This window comes from Aplidium turbinatum, chromosome 3 (genome assembly GCF_918807975.1).
Source record: "Aplidium turbinatum chromosome 3, kaAplTurb1.1, whole genome shotgun sequence".
NCBI classification, from domain to species: Eukaryota; Metazoa; Chordata; class Ascidiacea; order Aplousobranchia; family Polyclinidae; genus Aplidium; species Aplidium turbinatum.
The window spans coordinates 65,042-92,301 of NC_137474.1; the positions used below are offsets into that span (position 1 = coordinate 65,042).

The 27,260-nt window shown below is 38.6% G+C and overlaps 1 protein-coding gene across 2 annotated transcripts in view; it reads right to left on the bottom strand.

Moving 5' to 3' along the window:
- Positions 1 to 3,888: 3,888 nt before the first annotated feature.
- Positions 3,889 to 27,260, bottom strand: part of LOC145767362 (uncharacterized) — a 60,030-nt gene continuing 36,658 nt past the window's right edge. Inside the window, exons 8-14 of one of the 2 annotated variants that reach the window (XM_082579174.1) lie at positions 24,194 to 26,941; positions 23,794 to 23,937; positions 22,243 to 22,362; positions 21,819 to 21,924; positions 21,627 to 21,732; positions 4,909 to 5,080; positions 3,889 to 4,693 (exon numbers count right to left, since the gene is read on the bottom strand). In XM_082579174.1, coding sequence (XP_082435300.1) covers positions 4,457 to 4,693; positions 4,909 to 5,080; positions 21,627 to 21,732; positions 21,819 to 21,924; positions 22,243 to 22,362; positions 23,794 to 23,937; positions 24,194 to 26,941 — 3,633 coding nt within the window. In that variant the 3' untranslated portion in view covers positions 3,889 to 4,456. The remainder of the gene's footprint in view (positions 4,694 to 4,908; positions 5,081 to 21,626; positions 21,733 to 21,818; positions 21,925 to 22,242; positions 22,363 to 23,793; positions 23,938 to 24,193; positions 26,942 to 27,260) is intronic. The other variant, XM_082579175.1, reaches the window with a different exon arrangement.

Sequence of the window (27,260 nt, forward strand, 5' to 3'; positions counted from 1 at the left end):
GCATCAGACAATGTTTCTGCAGGTGAAGCATCTATGTTGCTATTGCTTTGCGGTGGACGAACATTGTGGTTACTTGTATATTGAAAAGGCATTGCGTCCGGTAGGTAGTCATAATCATATTCGAAACACGGGGAAGCATTGCATGTTTTATACAAGTGACGGCGATTACGTCTGACATGACCATGAGCAGTTTTGATGACATATGAACGAGGCTCATGTTTTTTGTTAGCTACAATGGCTTTGTTCCATTGCTTGTTTTTACTTCGATAATTCACAACATCTCCCTTTTTTAACGAAGATAAAGGCTTGGTGCCGCGATCATAATAACGTTTTTGACGACTTTGTCTGTCACACAAGTCCCTGTAGGCATCAACGACTTGTGGCACAAGCAGATTCGTCACAACAGGCAACTTGGTTCTTAATCGTCTACTCATAAGCATTTGAGCAGGAGAATACTGTAATCCAGACACAGGTGAATTGCGATACTCAAGCAAAGCAATGTACGGATCGTTGTGATCATCATAAGCTTTTTTAGGGTTTGAACCATTCTTTCAGCCTGCCCATTGCTTTGACTATATGTAGGGCTTGAAGTGGTAGTTTTAATACACCACTCAGTTGTAAATTCTAAGAAATCTTTACTGCAAAAGGGCATATTGTCAGAAACAATTTCACTCGGGATGCCATGACGTGCAAAAATTTGTTTAAGTTCAGTGACAACAGTTTTAGCAGTTTTATCATAAAGCTGCACAATTTCCGGGTATTTTGAATAGTAATCAACAGCAACAAGGTAATCAATACCTCTAAGAGTCATAATATCAACACCAATTTTTGAAAACCTACCATCAGGGATATCATGTGGTATGAGGGGTTCTCTTTGATTGTTATTTTGGTATTTATTACAAATATCACAGCTAGCAACAACTTCTTCAATATCGAATGACATGCGTGGCCAATAAAGTAACTCTCTCGCACGAGAATTGCACTTCTCCATGCCAAGGTGGCTTTCATGAATGAGCCGGAGCATTTGAGGTCTGAGTGCTTGGGGCATTACAATCCTATCCTCTAAAAATAGTACACCTTCGGCTTCATACAAATCATCGCGTCTGTTCCAATAGCTACGAGCTTCTATCGGGACATCTTTTCTCGCTTTTGGCCATCCAGTTTTGCAGTAGGCTTTAACTCTTTGCATTACATTGTCATTGGCTGTTGCCTGCTGGATTTCTTTGAACTTTGGTATTGTAACCGGAAGATTTTGTATAAGTGAATGAATCACATGTTCCAATTCATCGTTTAACGAATTATCTGACTCAACTTCAAGATATGCACGTGACAAAGTGTCAGCCATATACATGAGCTTTCCTGGAACATATTTAATCTTCAGATCGTATGGTTGAAGTTGAAGCATCAAGCGTTGGAGTCGCGGCGGTGCTTTGCATAGCGGCTTCTTCATTATAGACTCAATGGGTTTGTGATCGGACTCCACAGAGTTAGCTTCTTTACCATATACATATTGGTGGAATTTCTTTGTCGCGAAGACAATTGAGAGCATTTCTTTCTCAATCTGGGCATAGTTTACTTCTGCCGGTGTCATTGATCGAGAGGCATAAGCAATTGGTTTGCCTTCTTGCATCAGACAGGCTCCAAGACCACATTGCGAAGCATCTGACTGTATGATTACAGGTTTCTTTACATCAAAAAATGATAAAACAGGTTTTCTGGATAGTAGATCTTTCAGTTTAGACAAAGCATCATCATGTTTGTTTGTCCAATCCCACGGAACTCCTTTCTTCAATAGTTCACGCAGAGGAGCTGTGATTGTTGATTCATTTGGAATGTATTGTGACAAGTACTTTGTCATGCCCAAAAACCTTTGTAGAGACTGAATGTCTGAGGGTTTGGGCATTTCGACAATGGCTTTGATCTTGCTGTCATCGGGCTTGAGACCGTTTTCAGTAACTATGTTTCCCATGTATTGTACAGTGGTCACTTTGAATTGAATTTTGTCTTCATTGATCTTTACTCCTTTCTCCCTAGCTCTTCTTAGCACTTTCAGGAGGGTATCATTATGTTGAACTTCATTGTCTGCTGCAATGATGATGTCATCTGCTATGACATATACACCTTGAAGATCTCCAAAGGTTTCTTCATTTCTTTTCTGCATGATCTCGCTGGCTGATGAGATACCAAATGGCATTCGCAAGAATCTTTTACGTCCCCAAGGGGTGTGAAAAGTTGTCAAGTATGATGATTCATCAGAAAGCTTAACATGCCAATACCCATCCTTCATGTCAATGACAGTGAATAACTTTTTTCCTGATAGCTGAGACTGAACATCAGCAGGAGTGGGTATGTTATATCGCTCACGCATTATCACTTCATTTAAGGGCTTAGGATCAAGACAAATGCGCAGTGATTTATTCTTTTTTTCTACAATGACAAGGTTGCTAACCCAGTCAGTTGGTTTATCAACACTGGCTATTATGCCTTGGGATTCTAGGTTGTTTAAGGTTTCTCTTAACACAGGGCGTATTGCATAGGGAATTTTACGAGGATGTTGAACTACACCTGTAGCATCAGATTTGAGCTTTATGTGATATTCTTTCTCATATGTACCAGTGCCAGTAAAAATATCAGCATAATCACTCTTAACATCATGCAATGTGAGAGTTGATTTGTTTGCACAGGTATCTACACGCTTCACAAGATTCAACATAGCACATGCATATTCACCTAATATGGGCATGCACGGTAGATCTACAATGTAAAATCTTATATCATATGAAATATTATCCTCGTTAACACATTTGATAACACTTGTCCCTATTGGTTTTACTTTCGTATTTCCAAAACCACATAGCGTAGTGTTACATGCATTTAGCTTTTGCTTCATTTGCTTAAAATAACGACAAGGAATGACATTAGCTTCAGCACCAGTATCTAATTTAAATACAATTGAAAATTTTTGCAACTTATCGTCAATGATTGTCATTTTCTTTCTCATTTTTGTTTGGTATTCTTTACCGCTGTCGTCCTGCGAATTGATTGAGGAAATCTTCAGGAAGCTTTCTTCACCTTCAGTGATCTGTGATGATGACCTTGGTTCAAGTTCATTTATTCTTTTCTTCAAGGTTCCTGTGGTGCTGCGACAGGCATTTGCAAAATGGTTGCGTACCCCACATTTATTGCATGTCTTTCCATATGCTGGACACTGACGTGGAGCATGTGTGGTGCCACAGTACTTGCATGTACTTTCAGATTTTGATTTTACTTTACCAGTCTTATGAATTACACTCACTGATTGTGATGCAGATTCATTCATAACTCTGATCTGCTCTTTACTGGCTTCTGCAGCATGGCATATGTCCATGACCATGGCAAGGGTCAAATCTTGCATTTGCAATAATCTTTCTCTGATTCTGATATCATGAACTCCACAAACAATCTTGTCTCTCAGGTTCCTTTCTTTTTCATTTGCATTGCTAAAGTTACATTCATCTGCCAGTAGTCGTAGCTCATGAACCCATTTGTCAATAGATTCACCTGGCATTTGGTCTCTTTTCCAAAACTTATAAGTTTGGAATATTTCATTTTTCTTAGGTTCACAGTAAAGCCTAAATTTCTGCAAGACATGTTTATAATTGTCTGCACTTTGATCATTAACAAATACAAAGTCCTGGAATATCTCCTGTGCTTCCATCCCAGCACAGTGAAGTAGAATTGCCACTTGAGTTGCATTGGATTTTTTCGACAGTTCTGCCGCTGTATAATAAGTAGAAAAGCCAAGTTCCCACTTTTTCCATGCTTGTGCTAGATTGCTGCTAGCAAAGTTCATGGGCTGAGGCTGCTTAAAGTCTGTCATCTAGGCAAGTACTTGGAATCTCAGTTCTGACACCATGTGATAGTTTCTCTTGTGTATGACAACGGATGGCTTGTCTAGTCTTTATTGGTTGATTGCGATGAATACAGAACAAGAAAACTATTAGTACAATCTACTTCTTACTTCTTCATGATACAACTACTTGAGTTAACATGATGCGGATATGACGTACACTTGCCGCTGGAGGCAGCATCGATTATATCTGTTACAGACCCAAAGCTAAAAATACAGATCTTTTTGTGTTTGTGTGTTTATTTAATGAAAAACTGTAACATAAAAACAGTTTCAGATTTTTCAAGCAAAAATTGCACAAGTAACCAAATTATTTGTGGGAATAAAAGGGATGTTCAAAATAGTATCGTTGTCAAGATTCCGGACAATCCCGAAGTGGACTTGCGAATAGATAAGTATGTCGAACTCACATTGTTGTGTTGAAAGTGCAACAAGATATAATTAAATGGATTCTTACCAGGTTATGGCAATACTGCTGTAAAAAACTTGCTTAAAAATCATGAGAAACTTTTATAAATCAGACAAAAGGTAAAAATGTTTGCTTCAGTTGTTTACTAAAATTAAAAATCAACATATTTTATTTCCAATAAACTCATAAAATCTGTTGCATTCGACTGCATCCACAAATGAAACAATCCACACGCAGTTCTGCGAGCTATTTTGTTGAACAGCGACTGCGACTTGAGTCCCCCCTTCCTTCTTGACATGAACGTCTGACAAACGAGCCATGCCAACAAGCTTGAAGGTAACAACAAATATAGATCCAGATGCAAGAATAATGGAGCACGACAAGTCTTGAATCGACTGCAATAATATGTGTTTGGTTAGTGGAAAACATTCACCGTGTGCCGTCTCCAAGTCAAAGGTTGGCTTCAATGTCTATGAAGTATCACAGGTCTTAAAAGAAAGAAGGGTTAAGAAGATCTACTGTATAGGCTGCACAAACAGATTTCCATTCCTTGCAATGGACAAAACAAATGAGTGGACTTCTCTTCCTGAACAACCAGAAATCTACACACCTGTCCAGATACTGTCCATTGTAAGGCGTCAACCCACCGTGTTACATCATCGCAGGAACTAGCACGATAGTGTGCAACAGTCTGATGTTGGTGCATTACACGAATGTCGAGGTCATCCACAATTATTGAACAGCCGAATAAAAAAATTGTGTCATGTGGCTTGTTGGCCGCCCTGAAATGATGATTGAAAACAGTTGAAATTACAAGTCATCGACAAAACACACATGCAATTGCCTTTGTATGGTACATGGCAAAGTAGACTCGAACATCTCCAAGTTTGGCAGTGAAAGACCACGTACCACCAAACAAGTAGAGTCAGATATAAGATGTAGGCAACTGCTTCAAATTACAAAAACAACGATTCCTCTGCTCATTGCTACAAATGAAAAGTAGCACACTCCCGTGGAAAACTACTTTGTCGAGCTGAGATAGATGGATGCTCTCAACCAGTGTATCTTGGGGGGGGGGGGGTCAAAACAATAGTGCAAAAAAATTGGTTATCAATCAATCATTTTTCGTCATTAACGCATCCGGGACGAAAAAAATACTAGAAAAATCGATATATGCCTATCAGCACATTAATGAATAGGAAAAGGTGGTAAAACGTAGAAAGGTTTAAAACGTGCCTGAATGGAAAATCATGTAGTAGGTTATATATCAGTAGTTAGCACGGCCACAAAACCCAAAAAACAAATAGCAAAAAATAAAAAAAAACAGAGAGAAGCACTCATGTAGTTATAAATGACAGTGTCACAATCAATACGCGAAGCCTCGCGACGGGCTGCTTTCTTGATCTTGACCGAACGTGCTGTTTTGATTATGGAATTCTTGAGCGATATTTTAATATCGGTTACTGTCCTGTAGTGACCTCTGATTGCGAAATTTTTATTATGTGACGTATTTGCAGATGTAAGGTTTTATGACGTCACAAAGATGTTTAGCAGTACTAAAACTTGACAGAACAATGAGTTCTTATGATGTAACATTACGTAACCTTCTCGAAGTTACTAGTCCAAACAACCTGCTATAAATAGTGGTGTAATTTGCATGATTATTATGAGTTGTAGATTGTTGTTGTAGTAGTTGGAAATAGGTGCAGAGATTATTGTTGATTGAGAGTTGAAGTAATTGAATACAAGTAGATGAGAGTTGGTGCTGATATAAATTGTGATCGAAATTAGAGTTACATGAGAAGCTGTGAGTGAACTTCGTTAAAGTCCTTCAAGAATTTTTGTTTATCATCTTATTAGTAGAACTATCCGACCATTTGATTAACTGCTTTTCGGTAATATTCCATTAAACTGCGTCATTGAATCTTTCCGAGTCTCTTTCCTGGTAAGAGATACAAAGAAATCGTGACATTCTGGGGGCTCGTCTGGGATAATTCGAAAAAACAATAAATCAACACCAAGCTGTCAAAATAACGGATACCGTCAAAAATGAGATGATCAAAAACTTACAAAGCATGGCTGAACGAATGGGGCTGAGTGGCAATGAAAAGTCTCAGTTTGTGATGGCAGAGTATCACAAGATAATGGACCAAAAAGCTCAGCGAGAAGCTGACAAAAGAGAAGAGCTGCTCGTGAAATAAGAAAAGCAGAACTTGAAACTGAAGAGAAACGAGCACAGCGTGAAGCTGAAGAGAAACGAACACAACTTGAAGCTGAAGAGAAGAGAGTAGAGCGTGAAGCTGAAGAGAAACGGGCACAACTTGAAGCTGAAGAGAAACGAGCACAACTTGAAGCTGAAGAGAAACGAGCACAACGCGAAGCAGAAGATGAAGAGAAACGAGCACAACGTAAGGCAGAACACGAAGCAGAAGCTGAAGAGCGCAATATGAATTGGAAAAGTTAAGACTGGATTTAGAAAGACAAAAACTGGACATTGGTGAGCGATCTAATTCTGCTAACGATAATGTTCGAGATGTTATTGTGGCGCAAGTTAGACGTCCACATTTGCCATCATTTGTTGAGGAAAAAGATGAGTTAGATAGTTATTTGTTAAGATTTGAAAGATATGCTGCAATAGCCAAATTGGAGAAGTCGACGTGGGCTACCCAGTTAAGCAATTAAGCATGTTGTCATTGGGACAAGCTCTTGATGTATATTCAAGACTTTCACAAGAAGAGGCCATGGACTACGACAGGTTGAAGTTAGCTCTGTTAAAGCAATACAATTTTACCGAGCATGGATACCGGCAAAGATTCCGTGAGGCAAAGTCTGAACGACATGAAAGCCCAGGTCAATTTATCAAACGTTTAAGAAACCTTTTGTTAAAATGGTTTGAACTTTCGGTGCTGAACAGTGAACAATCATTGGACGGGTTGGCAAACCTTATAGTTAAGGAGCAATTTACGGAATCATGTTCAAAGGATTTTTCAGTTTATTTGATGAAGAGAAGTCCAAGGACTCTAGAAGATATAGCCAGTGTGGCGGAACAGTATTTAGTTGCCCACGATGAGAAGTTGTCGACCGAAGAAACGTTGTCATGCGATAATGACGAGGAGCAAACAAATAATTTTAAAGGAGGTGCGGTTCCAAGAGAAATACGTTGTTTTAATTGTAATGGCTTAGGTCATAAGGCTTTTAACTGCCGGAGTAAGACTAACAGGAATCATCAAGATTCAAGGAAGTGGTGCAATCGTTACAGTAGGCAAGGACACGAAGCAAAGGAATGCAAGAACAAGTCGTTTTCCCTATCCAATCAGTCTGGGAAGAACGGGAAAAACACAGACGTTTATCGAGGCGGTTGTGCGATAATGATTCATGAACCACAGCTTGAGGAGAGACCGGATGAAGATGATCAATTGGAGAAGAAAACGGGAAAGAAGACAAAAAAAGATGCTTGCGAAAAAATAATACTTGAAGATTACCTGCCAGTAGTGACTGGGACAGTTGCAAACAAAAAGGTAAAAGTTTTACGTGATTCTGGTTCTACGGGTAAAATGGTGAGGAGAGATTTAGTAAAAGAAAGTCAGCTAACGGGAAAAACTTGCCATGTGATGTCAATATTAACACTTTAATCCAAGGACCGTTAGCAAGGATATATATCGAAACTCCGTATTGTAGTGGGACTGTGAAAGCATTATGTTTACAAAACCCTTTAGTTGATCTTGTAATCGGAAATGTTACTGAGAGAGATTCTGAAGTTACTTGTTATTCTTGTGGCAAGAAAGGTCACCTTGTTCGAAATTGTTCTGCAGATAATCAGCGACGATCTCACGACCACGAGCGCAAAGAATCGAGAAGAGGAGACAGGCGACGACCATTTGTAGTTTGCTATCGCTGCGGTAGACGCGGACACTTCGCCAGGGAGTGCGTTGCTAACGGCAGACATTCGGAAAACAGGCGTTGCCGTGACAACCACTGCTACCGATGTGGGAAGATTGGACACATAGCCAGAAGCTGCCCTATTGATAAAAATGCTTGCTACAACTGTCACAGAGGTCATCTGGCCAAGGACTGTCTGTAGAGGACGTGTTTCCGATGTAGGAAGAGCGGTCATCTTGCTCACCGGTGCACTGAAGACATTGAGAACGGTGGAAACTTTCATAGTAAACGTGATAATTAGTATTTTGAGAAACGCTGTCGTCGATAGATCATACAACGATAGATCAATGAGTCATTTGAGAACTGTTTAATTGAGTAATTAATTGTTTTGTAGTGTGTTTTGTATTGATTGTGTTGTTATATTGTTTGCAACAATATTCTATTACTTGGTAAAATTGTACGTATGTCACAATCAATATGCAAAGCCTCGCGACGGGCTGCTTTGTATCTTGACCGAACGTGCTGTTTTGATTGTGGAATTCTTGAGCAATATGTTATTATCATTTTGCTGTCCTGTAGTGACCTCTGATTGCAAAATCTTTATTATGTGACGTATTTCCAGACATTCTACTGCTACGTGCAAATCTGGAAGCTTCTTTAGCTTGCTTCTCACATTTTACCAGATGTAAGGTTTTATGACGTCACAAAGATGTTTATTAGTACTAAAACTTGACAGAACAATGAGTTCTTACTCGAAGTTACTAGACCAAACAACCTGCTATAAATAGTGGTGTAATTTGCATGATTATTATGAATTGTAGATTGTTGTTGTAGTAGTTGGTAATAGGTGCAGAGATTATTGTTGATAGAGAGTTGAAGTAATTGAATACAAGTAGATGAGAGTTAAAGCTGATATAAATTGTGATCGAAATTAGAGTTACATGAGAAGCTGTGAGTGAACTTCGTTAAATCCTTCAAGAATTTTTGTTTATCATCTTATTAGTAGAACTATCCGACCATTTGATTGACTACTTTCAGTAATATCCCATTGAACTGCATCATTGAACCTTTCCAAACTGAGCAGTCATAATAATAATAATAGGATGGAGAAAGGCAACCGGGCATACAATAAACAGCAAGTGTTTCTATGTTCAGACTGCACATCACACAGTCGGAATGGCCCGTTTCGGCGAGTCCGATTCGGAGAGTTCTCTATTCGGAGACAGCCTTTTTCGGAGAGTTCCCAATTCGGAGATTTTTTGAAATTTTTTTTGAAAGTTATCGGGTGCCGTAGCCTAATGTATCATTGTCGTTTTAACGTCGCTAAACGTTGAAATCGTGCAAAAAAATAGAAATAAAATGTTTGAACAATTAAATGAAAATTCGTCATGTCAGTTCAGTTGAGTTGTTTTTATTTGTTGTGACCATCATATCAAAAACAATACACGTCAACATAGCAAAGGTCGAGAAAAGGTAGAAGCGACAAAACGCGAACGTTAAAACGTGCTTGTGACCAAGTAAGTGATTGAGTTGAAAGAAAGTTGGCACGGCCGCAACACCTTCAGAAAAATTTAAGATATGAAAATAAAATAAAAAAGGAAGATGTTACAAAAAAAAAAATCATGTTTATGTCTGTAAGTTAGTAGTTTTGAATAGTTAAAATGATTACCGGTAGTTTGGATCAACAAATGTGTGGCCTATAGCTTGGATTGAAAGGAAATTATCGGGTACCGTAGCCTAGTTATCCCAACCAGTAAAAATTTGTTCCAAGAACCCAGTTAGCCTAACAGTTCATTTTTACATTGTAGTAACAGATAATCAAATGTGTGGCCTATCGTTTTAACGTCGCTAAACGTTGAAATACCATAGCCTAGTTATCCCGACCAGCAGAAATTGCCGTTTCTACATCGTTTTAACGTCGCTAAACGTTGAAATCGTGTAGAAAAGAGAACTTTAGCTGACTAGGATACGCATACTAGGATATTGAACAATATCGTTTGTTTTATAGTTGAAATTATCGAAGCTTTAGATGAGTGGGGTTTAGACCTAACCACTAAGATCTTAAATCATATTTATGACACCGGAAAGACTCTAGTGATATGGTACATTCCATATCATAGGCGCCGACTTTTCAAAAAACCTTGGGGGCGAGAAAGGTGATGACGTCATAACCATAACGCTATTTTACTCAATTAAAATAGTCGTTGATTAAGCTTACTATCTTGTTTATATTGACACCTGGGTCGCAAACCGAATTTATTAGAACTTCTGCTTGAAACGTTTAGTTTTACGCATGCAGTACGCCTAATCGTAAAATTTTTGATATTATTAGCTCATAATAATTGGAACAGTTGGAAAACAAGTCGATTCATTTCCTTTTCGTGCGAGTGAATTACTTACAGCGATCAAGACAGTGAAGTTATCGAAATAAAACGCAAAAAATCATGATCTCAAGCAGAGTGGAAACCCGCTATCAGTTTTATTTACCTCGATTTGTTCGTTTTGCTAATTACTTACCTTCAAAGCGTTAACAACGGCGAAGTGTTTTCTCTTTTGTTTTTTTATCGAAAGTCTATAGTCTTTTATCGAATACCGTATATACTCGAGTATAGATCGAGATTTTCGCAAGGGATTTTCACCTCAAAAAGACAGGTTCAACTTATACACGGGACAAGCTGTTGTCCCCAGCTCGGCAGTTTCCAAAATAAACGCATTTTTGCTGCGGCAAAATTGTTGCCGACGTAGATTACGGAGTGTGAAATGGCGTCAGCAGAAGTAAAAAGTTTTGAATACGTTTATTTGCAAAGATTTAAACTTAATTTTCAAATTTAATTATTTCTTGTCAATTCTAGACTTTATGCACTTGTTGAGCAATATGCAAAGCTCACTAGACAAAACAGAAAAAAGAGCTGTTTTAAGAGATCAATTTATTTATTTTTGCGTGTAGGCTGTAATCGTTCTTATTACGTAACATTCCATGATCGTTGAAGTCGATGTCAGGTTAGCTAGGTGATAATAGCGGTAAGAGACGTCGTTAATGCAGGTAATATCTGCGATCAAGACCATTAAACACCTTTTCTTTTATCGGTTTTCGATTTAATTCTCACTGTCACAATCAAGGTGCAAATGCCTCGCGATGGCTTGCTTTGTTACTTCAACAAGCGTGTTGTTTTCATTATGGAATTCTTGAGCGGTATGTTATTATCGGTCAATGACCAGTAGTAACCTCCAATTGTGAAGTCGTTGTTCTGCAACGTAATTCTAGATTATTCTGTATCTGGAACGTTCTGTTGTTTTCACAATTGCCAATATCGTTTGTCATGATGTCACAAGGTTGTTTACGAATGGACCTCTGATTACGAAATCGTTATTATGTAAGAATCTTCTTGCGAACGTGACCTTCTAGACACTTCTGTTGTTTACCTTTTAAATGCTACGTGACCGAACGATGGTTCTTTATGATGTAACCTTCTCGAAGTTACTGGACTGAACAGCCAACTATAAATAGTGGTGTAGTTTGTATTTCTATATTATTCTGAGATTCTGAGATTATTATTATGGGAGTTGTATTATGATGAGTTGGTGATGAGAGTTCATTATTGTAGTAGTAGCAGTTGTTAATAGACGCAAAGATTATTGTTGATCGAGAGTGGAAGTATTGAATACGAGTACTGTAAAGCAAAGTTGATGCTAATATAATTTCTGATTGAAATTAGAATCGTATGAGAAGCTGTGAGTGGATCACGTTAAACTCGATCAATAGTCGCAAGCATTGGAATCTATTGCTGTTTACTATTACTTTGATTAATTGTTGGAAGTGGTGAACCATTCGTTGGAGTCCTTCAAGCGTTTTTATATATCATTTCACCAGTAGAACTATCCGTGAATTTAATTGACTGCTTTTCGGTTTGACCCATTAAACTACGTCATTGAATCTTTCCAAGTCTTTTTCCTGGTAAGAGATAGAAAGAAATCGTGACATTCTGGGGGCTCGTCCGGGAATAAACCGAAAAAGAATATAACCGAAAAACCGAAGAATACCGAAGATTTATTGAAAGAATAATTTAATGTCAAGATGGCGGATACTGTCAAACATGAGATGATTGAAGACTTAGGGAGCATGGCTGAACGAATGGGGCTGACTGGTAATGAGAAGTCTCAGTTTGTGATGGAAGAGTATCACAAGATAATGGACCAAAAAGCTCAGCGAGAAGCTGACGAAAGAGAAGATAGAAGAGCTGCTCGTGAAATAAGGAAAGCAGAACTTGAAGCTGAAGAAAAACGAGCACAGCGTGAAGCTGAAGCTGCACAACTTGAAGCTGAGGAAAAGCGAGCACAACTTGAAGCAGAGGAGAAGCGGGCGCAGCGCGACATTGGTGAGCGATCTAATTCTAGTAATGATAATGCTCGAGATGTTATTGTGGCGCAAGTTAGACGTCCAGATTTGCCATCATTTGTTGAAGAAAAAGATGAGTTGGATAGTTATCTGTTAAGATTTGAAAGATATGCTACAATAGCCAAATTGGAGAAGTCGACGTGGGCTACCCAGCTAAGCATGTTATTATCGGGACAAGCTCTTGATGTATATTCAAGACTTTCGCAAGAAGAAGCCATGAACTACGACAGATTGAAGTTAGCTCTGTTAAAGCGATACAATTTTACCGAGCATGGATACCGTCAAAGATTCCGTGAGGCAAAGCCTGAAAAACACGAAAGCCCAGGTCAATTTATTGAACGTTTAAGAAACCTTTTGTTAAAGTGGTTTGAGCTTTCGGGGGCCGATCAATCATTGGACGGATTGGCAAACCTTATAGTTAAGGAACAATTCACAGATTCATGTTCAAAAGATCTGTCTGTTTATTTAATGGAGAGAAGTCCAAAGAATCTAGAAGAAATAGCCAGTGTGGCAGAACAGTACTTAGTTGCTCATGATGAGAAGTTGTCGACTGAAGTCGACTCCAATGGAGGCGCGGGTTCGAATCCCGCTTCTGTCACCACCAGAATGTCACGATTTCTTTCTATCTCTTACCAGGAAAAAGACTTGGAAAGATTCAATGACGTAGTTTAATGGGTCAAACCGAAAAGCAGTCAATTAAATTCACGGATAGTTCTACTGGTGAAATGATATATAAAAACGCTTGAAGGACTCCAACGAATGGTTCACCACTTCCAACAATTAATCAAAGTAATAGTAAACAGCAATAGATTCCAATGCTTGCGACTATTGATCGAGTTTAACGTGATCCACTCACAGCTTCTCATACGATTCTAATTTCAATCAGAAATTATATTAGCATCAACTTTGCTTTACAGTACTCGTATTCAATACTTCCACTCTCGATCAACAATAATCTTTGCGTCTATTAACAACTGCTACTACTACAATAATGAACTCTCATCACCAACTCATCATAATACAACTCCCATAATAATAATCTCAGAATCTCAGAATAATATAGAAATACAAACTACACCACTATTTATAGTTGGCTGTTCAGTCCAGTAACTTCGAGAAGGTTACATCATAAAGAACCATCGTTCGGTCACGTAGCATTTAAAAGGTAAACAACAGAAGTGTCTAGAAGGTCACGTTCGCAAGAAGATTCTTACATAATAACGATTTCGTAATCAGAGGTCCATTCGTAAACAACCTTGTGACATCATGACAAACGATATTGGCAATTGTGAAAACAACAGAACGTTCCAGATACAGAATAATCTAGAATTACGTTGCAGAACAACGACTTCACAATTGGAGGTTACTACTGGTCATTGACCGATAATAACATACCGCTCAAGAATTCCATAATGAAAACAACACGCTTGTTGAAGTAACAAAGCAAGCCATCGCGAGGCATTTGCACCTTGATTGTGACACTCACACATTGCGAACAAAACAATTCGTTCTGTTGAATCATAATTGATCTCACAGCGGGAAGACCTCGTTGAAAATAGCTCGTCTAATTTAGCTGGTTTACGTAATACTGCAGTGAATAGTTACGTGACTATTCCAGCAGCGTAATTTACTCTACACTCTACTTTGAAATTTCCATACGGTATGGTTTCCAAGCTGTATTCACGTAATTGTTCGGTGTGTCGTAGTTTCAACTCGATAAAGTTTGCTAAAATCGATTTCATGTTTAAAGTCACAAAATATCTAACGGACGTTTGGATAACTCGTGAAATGAGAGTAATTATTCAACCTCGCATTCGCTTTTTCGCTACCACGCGTTTTGACTTTGAAGTTGCTCCTCACACGCGGGAAGATAAGCAGTGTGTGATTGTAAGCGTGCGTGCCGTGCGCATCTCTCTACTGTAGTAATTCACGTTCTAGACTCTAGAGAAACCCATGCGATCAGCTGCTGTTTTGCGGGCAAGAGCAACGCAGGCTGTTTTTCGCTTTTGGCATTCTTTAAGTCCGTTTAAATGATCTAAATCTCTCGCGAAGTATTTTATCTTTGAAACACCACTTGTAATAGCCATTTTTGTTGCCCCTCAACCAAAAATTTACGGGGGGCACCCCCCCCGTAAGTCGGCGCGTGTGTTCCATATTCATAACTTTACCAAAGAAAACCGGAGCAACAAAATGCTCACTCTACAGAACAATTAGCCTTGTGAATCACCTAACAAACATCTTACTCCGAATCATGATGATGAGATTGAGACCAAAACTACAATCGGAAATTGCAACAGCACAGTTCTTATTTGTTCCAGACAAAGGGACCAAAAAAGGAATTTTTACATTAAAAATGATAACAGAGATGTCCGATTATTCTGTTTATTTAGAGAATTTTGTATTTTATTCCACAATATCGTTTCTTTTGCATTCTTGCACCTTATCCAGTGTTTACTTTTGAGTGCCTTCCCAGACGGCAAAATTCGTCATTTTTACATTGATTCAATGTCTGCAGACGTCCGAATCAACGTAAAAATGACGAATTTTGTTGTCTGGGTTTGTTCAAAATATGTGTTTTACATCAAAACAACAGTTTTCATTATTAACAATAAGGGTTAATGAGATAAATTCTCAGCGAAAACGTGTCAACTAAAACAAGACAGTTGCCAAATAGCGTTTGCCATAAAAGATGAAGTTAAAACCTAATGTGGTAGTTTAGAGTAAACCTATAATTTTTAAATAATTAATTTTTAAAATTAATAATAATTACTAATAATTTAAAAAAAAAAATTCAAAAAATCTCCGAATAAGAAACTCTCCGAAAAAAGCTGTCTCCGAATAGGGAACTCTCCGAATCGGACTCGCCGAATAGTAGCAGACCCACACAGTAGCCTACGACGATTGAGATCCAGTTTAAGTTATCGTTTCTTGTCCTGGTGGACATTGAGAATACTGCAACTGTCTGTGTCTGTGACCGGTGTCTGTGACCTGTGACCTTGAGAATACTGCAAGATACTGCGAGATCCAGTTTAAGTTATCGTTTCTTGTCCTGGTGGACATTGAGAATACTGCAACTGTCTGTGTCTGTGACCGGTGTCTGTGACCTTGAGAATACTGCAAGTGTTCGGTGTCTGTGACATTGAGAACACTGCAGGTGTTCAGTGTCTGTGACATTGAGAATGCTGCAACTGTTCGGTGTCTGTGACATTGAGAACACTGCAAGTGTTCGGTGTCTGTGACATTGAGAATACTGCAAGTGTTCAGTGTCTGTGACATTGAGAACATTGCAAGTGTTCAGTGTCTGACATTGAGAATACTGCAAGTGTTCAGTGTCTGTGACATTGAGAATACTGCAAGTGTTCGGTGTCTGTGACATTGAGAACACTGCAGGTGTTCAGCAGTGTCTGTGACATTGAGAATACTGCAAGTGTTCAGTGTCTGTGACATTGAGAACACTGCAAGTACTCAGTGTCTGTGACATTGAGAACACTGCAAGTTTTCAGTGTCTGTGACATTGAGAATACTGCAAGTGTTCAGTGTCTGTGACATTGAGAATATTGCAAGTGTTCGGTGTCTGTGACATTGAGCACACTGCAAGTGTTCAGTGTTCTGTGACATTGACAACATTACAAGTGTTCAGTGTCTGTGAAATTCTGTCCCTCTGTTGACGGGCACTGGAGCCTAACCATCTTTTCCACCACAAGATCTCTGCCTTCCCAAACGAGCACCCCCGCCGACTGAAATCAAGACACCCATTTGTGCCAGCCGCTCGGCTTCTGATCAACAAAGCTGATGAACAAGACATCTCTGCGGCTACTTGGGCGGACCATAAATGGAATTCTGAATGGAGGTCAAGCACCACCAGACTCGATTTATTCATCCCCGACGCTGACACATGCCCCATCGGCCTGACACTACAGAGACAGGCATGGGTGCGCCTCAACCGTCTCCGTACGGGCGTCGGGTTTTTCCGCTCAACCATGCACCAATGGGGAATGGCTTCTTCCTCCTCCTGTGAATGTGGTGCCGAGGAACAGACCGCAGACCACATCATCAATGACTGTACCATCTTCAAGCCACCTAACAGAGTGGAAGGTCTGCGCGTCATGGATGATGAAACTAAAGACTGGCTGATCTCTAGCAGCCTTCCAGTGTAGTCCGGGAACATCGTGAATCTGGGGTGGTAAAAGGATTAGGGGGGACTTAGAACGCTTTTTGGCGAAAAACGGTTCTCTAATGGGCTAAAAATATGGACCGAGATATAAAAACTTCAACAAGCCCAAATTTATGCCTCTGGAAGATCGTTTACCCCCTTGAACATACCCCTTGAAGATGACCACTTTGAGATTTTGGATATTTTCTTGCAGTGTTGCCATATTAAACAACACGATTAAGTCTTAACACATTTTATCTCGCAAAACTCGTTCCTTTGTAGTTTTAAGCAATTTTTGATAATTTACCAGTATGTAGAAAGATATTTTAGTTGTTTAGTGACACACTTTATTGAATTTAAGTTAAAAAATGGTATTTTTTTTGTGAATGGCAACATGTGTTCTGCTTTGGAGACTATGTAATAAAAGCGTGTGCCTTTTGATTGATTGTACACGTTAGTATGAGTGATAGTGCAAGGCAACTAGGCTACTTTATATTGGAATATTGCCTGATCAATGAGTATAAAGCCTTTCCAATTGAGAAGAGAGTACTGATTTAGATACAATTCAAAGTTGTAGTAGGCCATATTAGGCTAATGCCTGACAGTTCTTAGCCTACAATCTTGTAGAAGCCTAGGCTATAGCTTGTGGCGAAACCAACCTAGGCACTGGTGACTATCAGTACAATAGTTGCAATGAAATGATTATTTTGGTTCAGTTTTAAATCTACAGAGTTTTACTATGGTGTAGAGAGGGATGGAGCAGGGGCCACTGCCCCTTAACCTTATTTGGATTTTTTGATTTATTTTGGGGATAAGTTTTAATTTGCTCTTTGAAACAATTTTTGTTTGGCCAACACCTTGATGGTGTGTTGTAATATTGCAGTCAAGTATACCATAACCAAAACAGACCCAGAGCAAGCATTGATTTTTATTGTTTTTTAGATGTAGCCTACTATAAACTTATAACATATTGAAGATACAGAAATCTGAAAGTGTACTATTATACCCTTTGGGCAGTTAGCAGTCTATTTACACCTAATAATGTCTGCTTTTGAAACTCGGTCCAAAGCAAAAAAGAAATTAGGTGATGTTGTTTACACTGAAGCAGCTGGCTTTCCAGCAGGAACCCTTCCTGTAGAAAAGGCAGTCCTTGAAAATATATTGTACTTGAAGCTCTCCATGGAGTAACGATGACCAGTATAAAATGGAACTTTCTGAAAGATCAACGCTCAGAACGAAAAATGTATTGTGAGGATTACATTGACAAACAGTGGTGTAAAACAATGGAAAGGCGAAAGCAAGATCTTCAGGCCTTTGAACGATTGAGGTGCTCCGAAAAAAGAATCACGGAAGAATATAATGAAGGTTTAACTGAATTAAATGAGATGCTTTCAGACTCTGAACAATCTAGTGCTGTTGAGGTCACTTCAGACGACACTCCAACTGATGATGAAGAGCCTAAGCCAAAAAGGAGAAAAGTAGCTATTAATCATGTGGTTGATGACACTATGGCAAAGCAATACCAGCGTGTTCGACTTACTTTGCGAAATGTTCGCCGTGAATTTTATGAAACCTTGGACAAACTAAAAAGTGTTTATCATATGTCTCAGCTCCAAGCGGAGGCAGCTATCGTGGAAACAGCAAACAAGATGTTTGGAAGAACTTGGAAGTTTCATGGTAGTGACCCGGATCAACTCGATTTGGACACTTTGCCGGACAGACATATTATAAAGAAAACCGGCAAAAGCATCGAAACAATGGCTCCTGATTCCATTGTTCAAGAAATTATGTTTTCTGAGAATAATGCAGCCATTACATATGATAATGACGGATCAAAAAAACAAAGAGCTGGTTCTTTCATTGTACAGGAAATAATAATAAATGTAAAATATAGAGCACTGCCTACCTTGTCCATTGTTTCAGAAAGCAGAGCTAATTTGGCAGACTTGAAAATGAATACACTACGGATCCTCTCTGTGGCTAGTGATGTGGAGGCTAAAGATATGTATATGAAAAGATTGACTTTGTGTTGACTGATGAAACTTCACATAATTTTCAAGTGGACCACACAGTGGCTGAAAAGTTTCAAACAAAAAAACTACCAGATCATGTCTTCTGCAATGTTCATCCAAGCTTGATGTTCAATCGTGAAATAAGTAAGCACTGGGCAAGTTTGGAAAACGCAATTGGAAGAGACAAAATTTATGCAAACTTTCTTGTTAATGCAACCTCATCAGCAAGAAGTGTCACTGAACAAGCTCTTAATTGCATAGCAAGGCTAATTAATCATGATTTTGATCACAAACCATGGAATAAAGCCAGAGACTTTGACCCTCACATTGCCCCAAGAAAAAATCTATCAGTAAGCCTCAAAGATGAAAGATTTAATCGTTTGACTTTGTCCTGCGCTATTGTATTGTATCATATGGAAGACGTAGCTGATTTTTTGCGTAAATTTTTTCATGTTTGAAATCAGCTAGCATGCATTGTTAGGTCTTTCCTTGACATCGAATTTTTAGAGGTTATGTTTTGTATTGGAGCTCTTCTGGGTTTACATCTGGTTGAACCTTTTTTGTCACTCACTCTGTCCCAAACTATCACATACTCTAAACTAACACCTGCATTCCATCAACTTTATGAGGATCTGAACAACACAAATCCTGAAAAGCTATTCGACCTTGATAATCCTGCATTCCAATTCGTGTCATCCGATCGTTTTCATGCCACAAAGTACAACCCAGAAATATGTGCAAGCATTGCACAAGTGACATCCACATACAAAGCACAACTTAAAAGCATGTTACAAGTTCTTCTTCCAGCTATCGCTGAAGCATTCCAGAGACCAAAAGGACACATTTTTGGATTCGGAGATCATAACCCAAAGGCAAATATATCCTTAGCCCACATGGATGAGGAAAAACTGGAAAAAGTGCCTATCCACAACATTGACTCTGAGAGAAGTGTTGGCTTCATTAACTATGATCTATCTCGCAGAGGGGCCAGAGAACTACCAGCAGCCTCGTCATCACAAGTAAAAAATAAATCCCAAGATCTAATTGAAAGTATGCCTTCTGGATCTTTCAAAAGTTATACCAAAAAAAAAACATCCTTCTTCCCGAATTGCAGCTAGAGTGTAGAAAACTTCAAGATAACTTGCAGAAAACGATATCAGAAAACAAAATGTCCGCTAATATTGCACTAGACCAAAGACGCCACAAAGATCTTGCAGCTCTCAAATCCTTAGGTGGACCGTTTACTTCACCAATGGAACTCGACAATTACGCAAATTCAATTTAAGCAGAAAGAACCAAGACAGACAGATTGTACAGGGAAATACGTTACGCCAGGGACACATCGTTATCCATTTCCAAAACTAGCGACATTTTTAAGCTGAAAAAAGGACACAAGAAGCTTCCACTTAACACATAAATAACAAACTTAAAACTATACCTTGAAAATATTGTATCAAAGACTGATGTGACAATGGAAGACTTCAGTGAATCAATCACAACAATTGTGAATGAATCAAAAAAGTAGTGTTTACGTACCACAAACAGTAAAATTTTTAAAAAATTCCAAAACTTTCAACCCCTATGTTCAAGGGGGTAAACGTTATTTTTAATTGTTAAAAGTAAGATGGTTGGTGTTTTTACATGTTTCTCCATATTTTCAGGGGGTTAGAGCAGAACTTTTGGTCTAAGTTCCCCCCCTAAAAGGATAGACCCTCGGCCCCAGAAGCTCAGACGACGACAAATGTCTGTGAAATTGAGAATACTGCAATTGTTCAGTGTCTGTGATATTGAAAATACTGCAAGTGTTCGGTGTCTGTGACATTGAGAATACTGCAAATATTCGTTTTTTGTGACATTGAGAACACTGCAAGTGTTCAGTGTCTGTGATATTGAGAATACTACAAATGTTCAGTGTCTGTGACATTGAGAATACTGCAATTGTTCAGTGTCTGTAACATTGAAAATACTACAAGTGTTCGGTGTCTGTGACATTGAGAATACTGCAAATATTCGGTTTGTGTGACATTGAGAACACTGCAAGTGTTGAGTGTCTGACATGGAAAACACTGCAAGTTTTCGGTGTCAGTGAAGCTTACAAATTTTCATGCAAGGTTAAGTCATAATGTCACAATCAATGTGCGAGGTCTCGCGACAAGCTGCTTTGTATCTTGACCAAACGCGCTGTTTTAATTATGGAATTCTTGAGTGGTATGTTATTATCGGTCAATGACCAGTAGTAACCTTTGATTGTGAAATCGTTGTTATGTAACGTAATTCTAGATCACTCTGTAAGATGCGAATCTGGAACATTCTGTTGTTTTCACAATTGCCAATATCGTTTGTCATGATGTCACAAGGTTGTATACCAATGGATCACTGATTGCGAAATCATTATTTTGTAATGTATTTTCTAGAACCGTTACCCTACGTGACAATCTAGAAACTTCTGCTTGTTTACGATTTAAAGTTACTAGACCGAACAACCTTCTATAAATAGTGGTGTAATTTGCGTAATCATTATTATTACGAGTTGATTGTGAGAGATCATTGTTGTAGTGGTGGCAGTTGGTAGTAGATGCAAAGATTATTGTTGATCAAGAGTTGAAGTTATTAAATACGAGTAAAGCAAAGTTGATGATAATATAATTTCTGATTGAAATTAGAAACGTATGAGAAGCTGTGAGTGGATTACGTTAAACTCGATCAATAGTCGCAAGTATTGGAATCTATTGCTGTTTACTGTTACTTTGATTAATTGCTGGAAGTGGTGAACCATTCGTCGAAGTCCTTCAAGCGTGTTCATATATCATTTCACTAGTAGAACTATCCGTGAATTTAATTGACTGCTTTTCGGTTATAACCCATTAAACTACGTCATTGAACCTTACTTGTTAATGTAATGATATAAAATCCCATCTTCCAGAACAACGTAAAAGTTAATCCATCTGGTTAGTAATTTTCCAGACTTGACTTTGAGTAATCCAGCGCATGTTCCTGCAACAATAATGCATAAAATGAAACTTTCCAACTGTTTAGCACTCAGGTGTTTTATAATTTCACTGCTGCAGTAGATTCCATACCTGCGTCTTTTCGTTGCCATTTAGCAACATAACACGCTGTAATGTCATTGTGCACTGAGCCCACCAATCCTACCACCATATTTTGCAACCAAATTTTGTGCTTTGTCTGTAAGTAAAAAAGTGTGCATGTCAAATTTAATCCGCAAGTTGAAAACGTTTGAGGGGGTATGAAACTACATCAGAAAATATGCCAGAAGAGCTTTTGCTTCACATGGCATACGAGATGCTGGGAATGCGCCGTGATAATGTTACTTTTGCCATAAACTGATGAAGTGTATACTGATGTGTGGCAAAGTGTATTACTACAAATGTACCATTAATGCTCTAGCGATAGCACCACAAACCAGCCATGTCACCATTGAACCTGAGATGACACCACTAAACCTGTGATGACATCACTGAGCCAACAAGGGCAACACTGAACCTGCGATTCTTCTCTCTTCCCATTTATTGTATTGAATGAAGCAAGAATGAATTGTGTGAGGTCGCCATTTAGAGTGTAACAACATTGAATGGGGGAGTCTCCTTCCCAGAATACGACACCCTTAAAGAAACAAAAGCTTTAAAGACTAGTGAAGCATTCAAGCATTATAATAACAAGAAATTAATATAGCACAGTTTTGAACAATGGCTAATGTATATTGTACAATAACAATTATGTTGTGTTTTGTCCCCATGGCGACAACAGGCAGCTGGAAGCAGATAACAGACATTTAGTCATCGAGACAGCTGCTTCGTTGGCATATCCCTTTAAGATCTTGCCAAGACACAGCGATATGCTCTGAGGCTGCATAAAGGTGCCGTCGAGTGTCACAAATTTGCTTATCAATGAATGTATAGCTGGAAAGCTAAGCTGGTGAAACTAATAGTTCACTTAATGATATAAATCAATCATTGCAGTGATTATTTTATCTAAACAAATATAATAATCTAACTGAACCAAATATGACAAATTGTTCCACCTCAAGATGAGCCACAGCTTTGTCATTCTAATAATCTTGAATATCTAAAACATCGAGAATAACTTGAAACATTGATGAATGAACTTTGGTTATAAACCTTTGCAAATGTTTTGCAGAGTGTCATTTGTACCCCTGGGGTCACGAACCTCAGAGACCAGTGCCATAAAAGCACTTAACCGTACCTGTTACTGGCGTAGACCCTATGGTCTCGCTCTCTGCTAATTCAGCGATTTCACATAGAAGCAGTGACTCTAGAAACCTGAGATTTCTTGACTTTCACTTTTTTTTTCTTGCCCCAATATTTAATCCCGATTATGTTGGTATCGGATAATTGTGAACTTCACAATAAACCTTTTGTCGCAGCCAGTTATGAAATGCAAGAAATTTGCTAATATTCAATAGCTTGATTGACAGTTTACTATCGGCGTGCGGTTTCATTTTGTGTTTGGCGACGGCGCTAAAATTTTATTTTCTACCCAGGCAGCAAAATCCGTCATTTTTACATTGATTCAACGTCGATTTTGCTGTCTGGGTAGGGAGTCGGTCTGTGACGCGATGTGAGTCATTCATTGCTGGCAGACAATAATTAAGAAGGTAATTTGTTATTTGCGCAAATTGCTTTGTAGTACAAAAAGTGCATGGAATACTGTTTGCACAGAATTGGAAAAACAAAATTGATAAAATTTTGTGTTCAATAAAAGAAGACTTTCAAAATAAAATGTGAACTGAGAAATTTGACCAAGAAATGGCGAAAATAGGTCAAAAACCGAGTCTTTATCACCTTTTCAACCTAAAATACACAATCACGAATATATTTTGCGAAATAAATTGATTGAAGTGATAGATAAGGCTTTTGACCAACGGCATACATTTTCCCGTTGTTGTTTAATGTAAGCCGACGGAGTAATTAGCAATAAGAGAGACGTCGACCTGATGGTCTCGGCCAGTAACTCTTGCCGCCAATAGGAAGCAGTAACAGATACGGTTAAAACGAGCAACCAACGTCGGTATACCTGGTCATCTAGCATTGGTGATGCAGAAGATGTCAGGAGTGGTAGTGAGAACATGGAAGTGAACGAACCGTCAACTTTCCTTACGATATACATCGCTACGTCACTGAAGAGAAGAGAGACGTTTTCAAACGCCACATCAATCAACTGAAATGGAAGAAAACGAAACAAATCGTTTTGAAACCAAGAATAGCATAATATAATATCCGTGCAAATAATCTCAAATATGTTTTCGTCAAGAGTTACCTCACTCAAATTAAACAGACAACATAACCTACGGCAGCAGAAAAGGTGGTGGCCAGCAGAGCAGCTATATCACAGCAAATGTAAATACTTTGAAATATGTATATGGAATATATTAACCAACAATTGATACATTCACTCAAGTGTAACAGAATCAAACCTTTAATATTTTTTCATCTTCAGATTTGAGAATATCCAACATAAATTTCAAAACTAAATTATTGCTCAAAGGAAGTTCAAACCGACGAAACACCTCAAACTCTAATTGATCAAGATTTATAGCAGTGTCTTCTCGTAAACTCATATCAGACACAATATAATAACTATCTGATGCCAATGTCTTGGATATTTCAGAGTTATCCTTAGCAACTTGCACACCAGGAACGATTGGGAAACTTTCAGTCGATGAAAGGAGAGTGGAATTTGAAGAGCTTTCTTTCAGCACAAGGTCAGATGTAAAACATTCTTTTAATAACGAACAAGAAGTAAGGGGAGAGTTTTCAGTGGATGATGGTTCTAAAGTAATGGGAATACTACTTTCTTTTAACGACTGTTCATAGATAATTGGGTGGCATTGTTTCAATGATGAATAAGAATAATTTGAGCAACATTCTTTCAACAATGTATCGGAGATATTTGGGTGACATTCTTCTATTAATGATGCATCAGGGATATTTGGGTAACATTTTTCTTTTACTGATGCATCAGGGGTATTTGGGTGACAGTCTTCTTTCAACAATTCACCGGGTGTGATTGGGTGACATTCCTCCAAGGATGGCTGGGGTGTGATTGGGTGACATTCCTTCAAGGATGTCTCGGGGGTGATTGGGTGACATTCTTTCAATGATGTCTCCGGGCTGATTGGATGGCATTCTTTCAACGAGGTATCGGGGATGATTGGGTAGTATTCTTTCAATGATGTCTCCGAGGTGATTATGTAGCGTTCTTTCAATGCTGTATCGGGGATGATTGGGTAGTATTCTTTCAATGATGTCTCCGAGGTGATTATGTAGCGTTCTTTCAATGCTGTATCGGGGATGATTGGGTGGCATTCTTTGAACAATGTATCGGAGGTGATTGGGTGACTTTCTTTTGACAATGTATCGGGGTTGATTGAGTAGCATTTTTTCAGCGATGTATCGGGAATGATTGGGTGACATTCTTTTAACAATGTATCGGGGATGATTGGGTAGCATTCTTTCAACAATGTATCGGGCGTGATTGGGTGGCATTCTTTCAATGATATATCAGGGGTGATTTGGTGACATTCTTTTAACGCTGTATCGGGGATGATTGGGTGACATTCTTTCAACAATGTATCGGGGGTGATTGGGTGGCATTCTTTCAACAATGTATCAGGGGTGCTTGGGTGGCATTCTTTTAATGCTGTATCGGGGGTGATTGGGTGGCATTCTTTTAATGATGGATCATGGGTGATTGGGTGGCACTTTTTCAATGATGTATCAGCGGTGATTGGGTGGCATTCTTTCAGCAATGTATCGGGAATAACTGCAAAACTCTTAGTTAATGATGAATGAGAGTCAATAGGGGAATATTCCTTGAAAGACGCATTAGGAGGGTTTGGAGAACAATGTTTTGATGATGAGTCAGATATAATCGCAGCACTATTTTCTATTGATGACTTGGGAAGACTTAGTACCAACTCATCAGCCATATGGGCTTGGTGTTGTTTGCTGAACGAGGGGTCTAAAGCAATGCTGATACTTTTGGTCGAACTTTCATAACTGCATTGAACTTTTCCCGTGTCACACAGTTGACAGCAGCTTTTGATGCCGTCATGAGACAAGATATCATCAGGCACCTGATGACACGAAACATCATCAGATTTACCAATGGCATATAAATCAACCATTGCTTCATTTTCATTGAAACTTTCTGGAGAATCAATACTGATGCAATGACAAGAGGCAGCATTGCATTTATCACCCAGGAAAAGGATAACACCATTGGGTGATTTGTTGTAAGAATCATCAACTGCAAGTGCCTTGTTGTGATGGCAGTCTGCAAAGCATACATCTGTTGGGTTTGTTTCGGAGTATGAATGTGACGGTTTCCCAAAATTGTTAGATGATGAAGAAGATTTCTTCGCCAAGACAGCAGCATATTGGTCATGTAATAAGAATTTATTTTTTGCTGGTGATAATAAGTCTTTAGAAACATCTTTTAGACATGACATGTCGAAGTCATTACTTAATCCGCACTTACAGGTTGAAAAACGGGTGTGTGATATGCTATTGCACATGAAAGGTTTTTGTTTTGCATTAAAATCAACAGAAGTGACAGAAGATGAAGTTGACCTTCTGTTAAGAACGTCTTTTGATTGAGCAAAACATGAAACTGGCTTCTCGATGCTTCTACACAATACAGAAGCATCTTTTTGACATTCAGTCCTATTTGAAGCTTTGCGGTGACTTCTTGATCTTCTCTGATGAATAACTTCAATAGGTGTATCAGTGACGTGGGGATTCAGATCTTGACCAGTTAGATCATCATCGTTACTGTGGTTGCTCTTAAGTAGCACACAGTCCCATGGGTCTTGGCAAAATGTAAAAGTTTCAGAAGAGCTCAAACATTTTTGTTCATTTACAGGAGTAAAAGTATCTCCTTTGAAATCAATTAAATCAGGCAAGAGTGAAGTTGAAGCTTTCCCATGTAACTGCAATGGCTTGAAGTCAGTCATCGGAATCTGCTGTTGTTTTTTCACAGTATCTGTCTTTTTCAACACTTTACTGATACTTTGCACAACTTTCTTGCCATGTTTTGTCAAGAATGTTGGGTCAAGATATACGGTCGAACCAACTTCATTATCTTTGTATTTACTTGGTGATGAGCAAACCCTTGAGAACTTCAACAATCTATGATTGAAGCTTGCCAAAGAAGTTGCATTCTGAAACAGAGAAAATAGATTTATATTTAATATTAACAAAATATATGATAAAAAAAACACAGATATCTCAGTAGTTCCAAATCTATTTTAAGCTTATGAATATTGAAGCGCCCTTGTTTGATAATGTTAGCTCATAGACTTTATTAAAAGTATTTTACAGAGATTACACGTTATTGCGTCACATTAGGCGTTTCCAGATGGTTTAGGGGTGGTTCAACAGGACCTTGCTCCATGCCAGCATACGTCGAAAATTGTGACCAATTTTTAAAATTACACAAGATAAAAGTATTGGACTGGCCTGGAAACAAATCAGATCCTA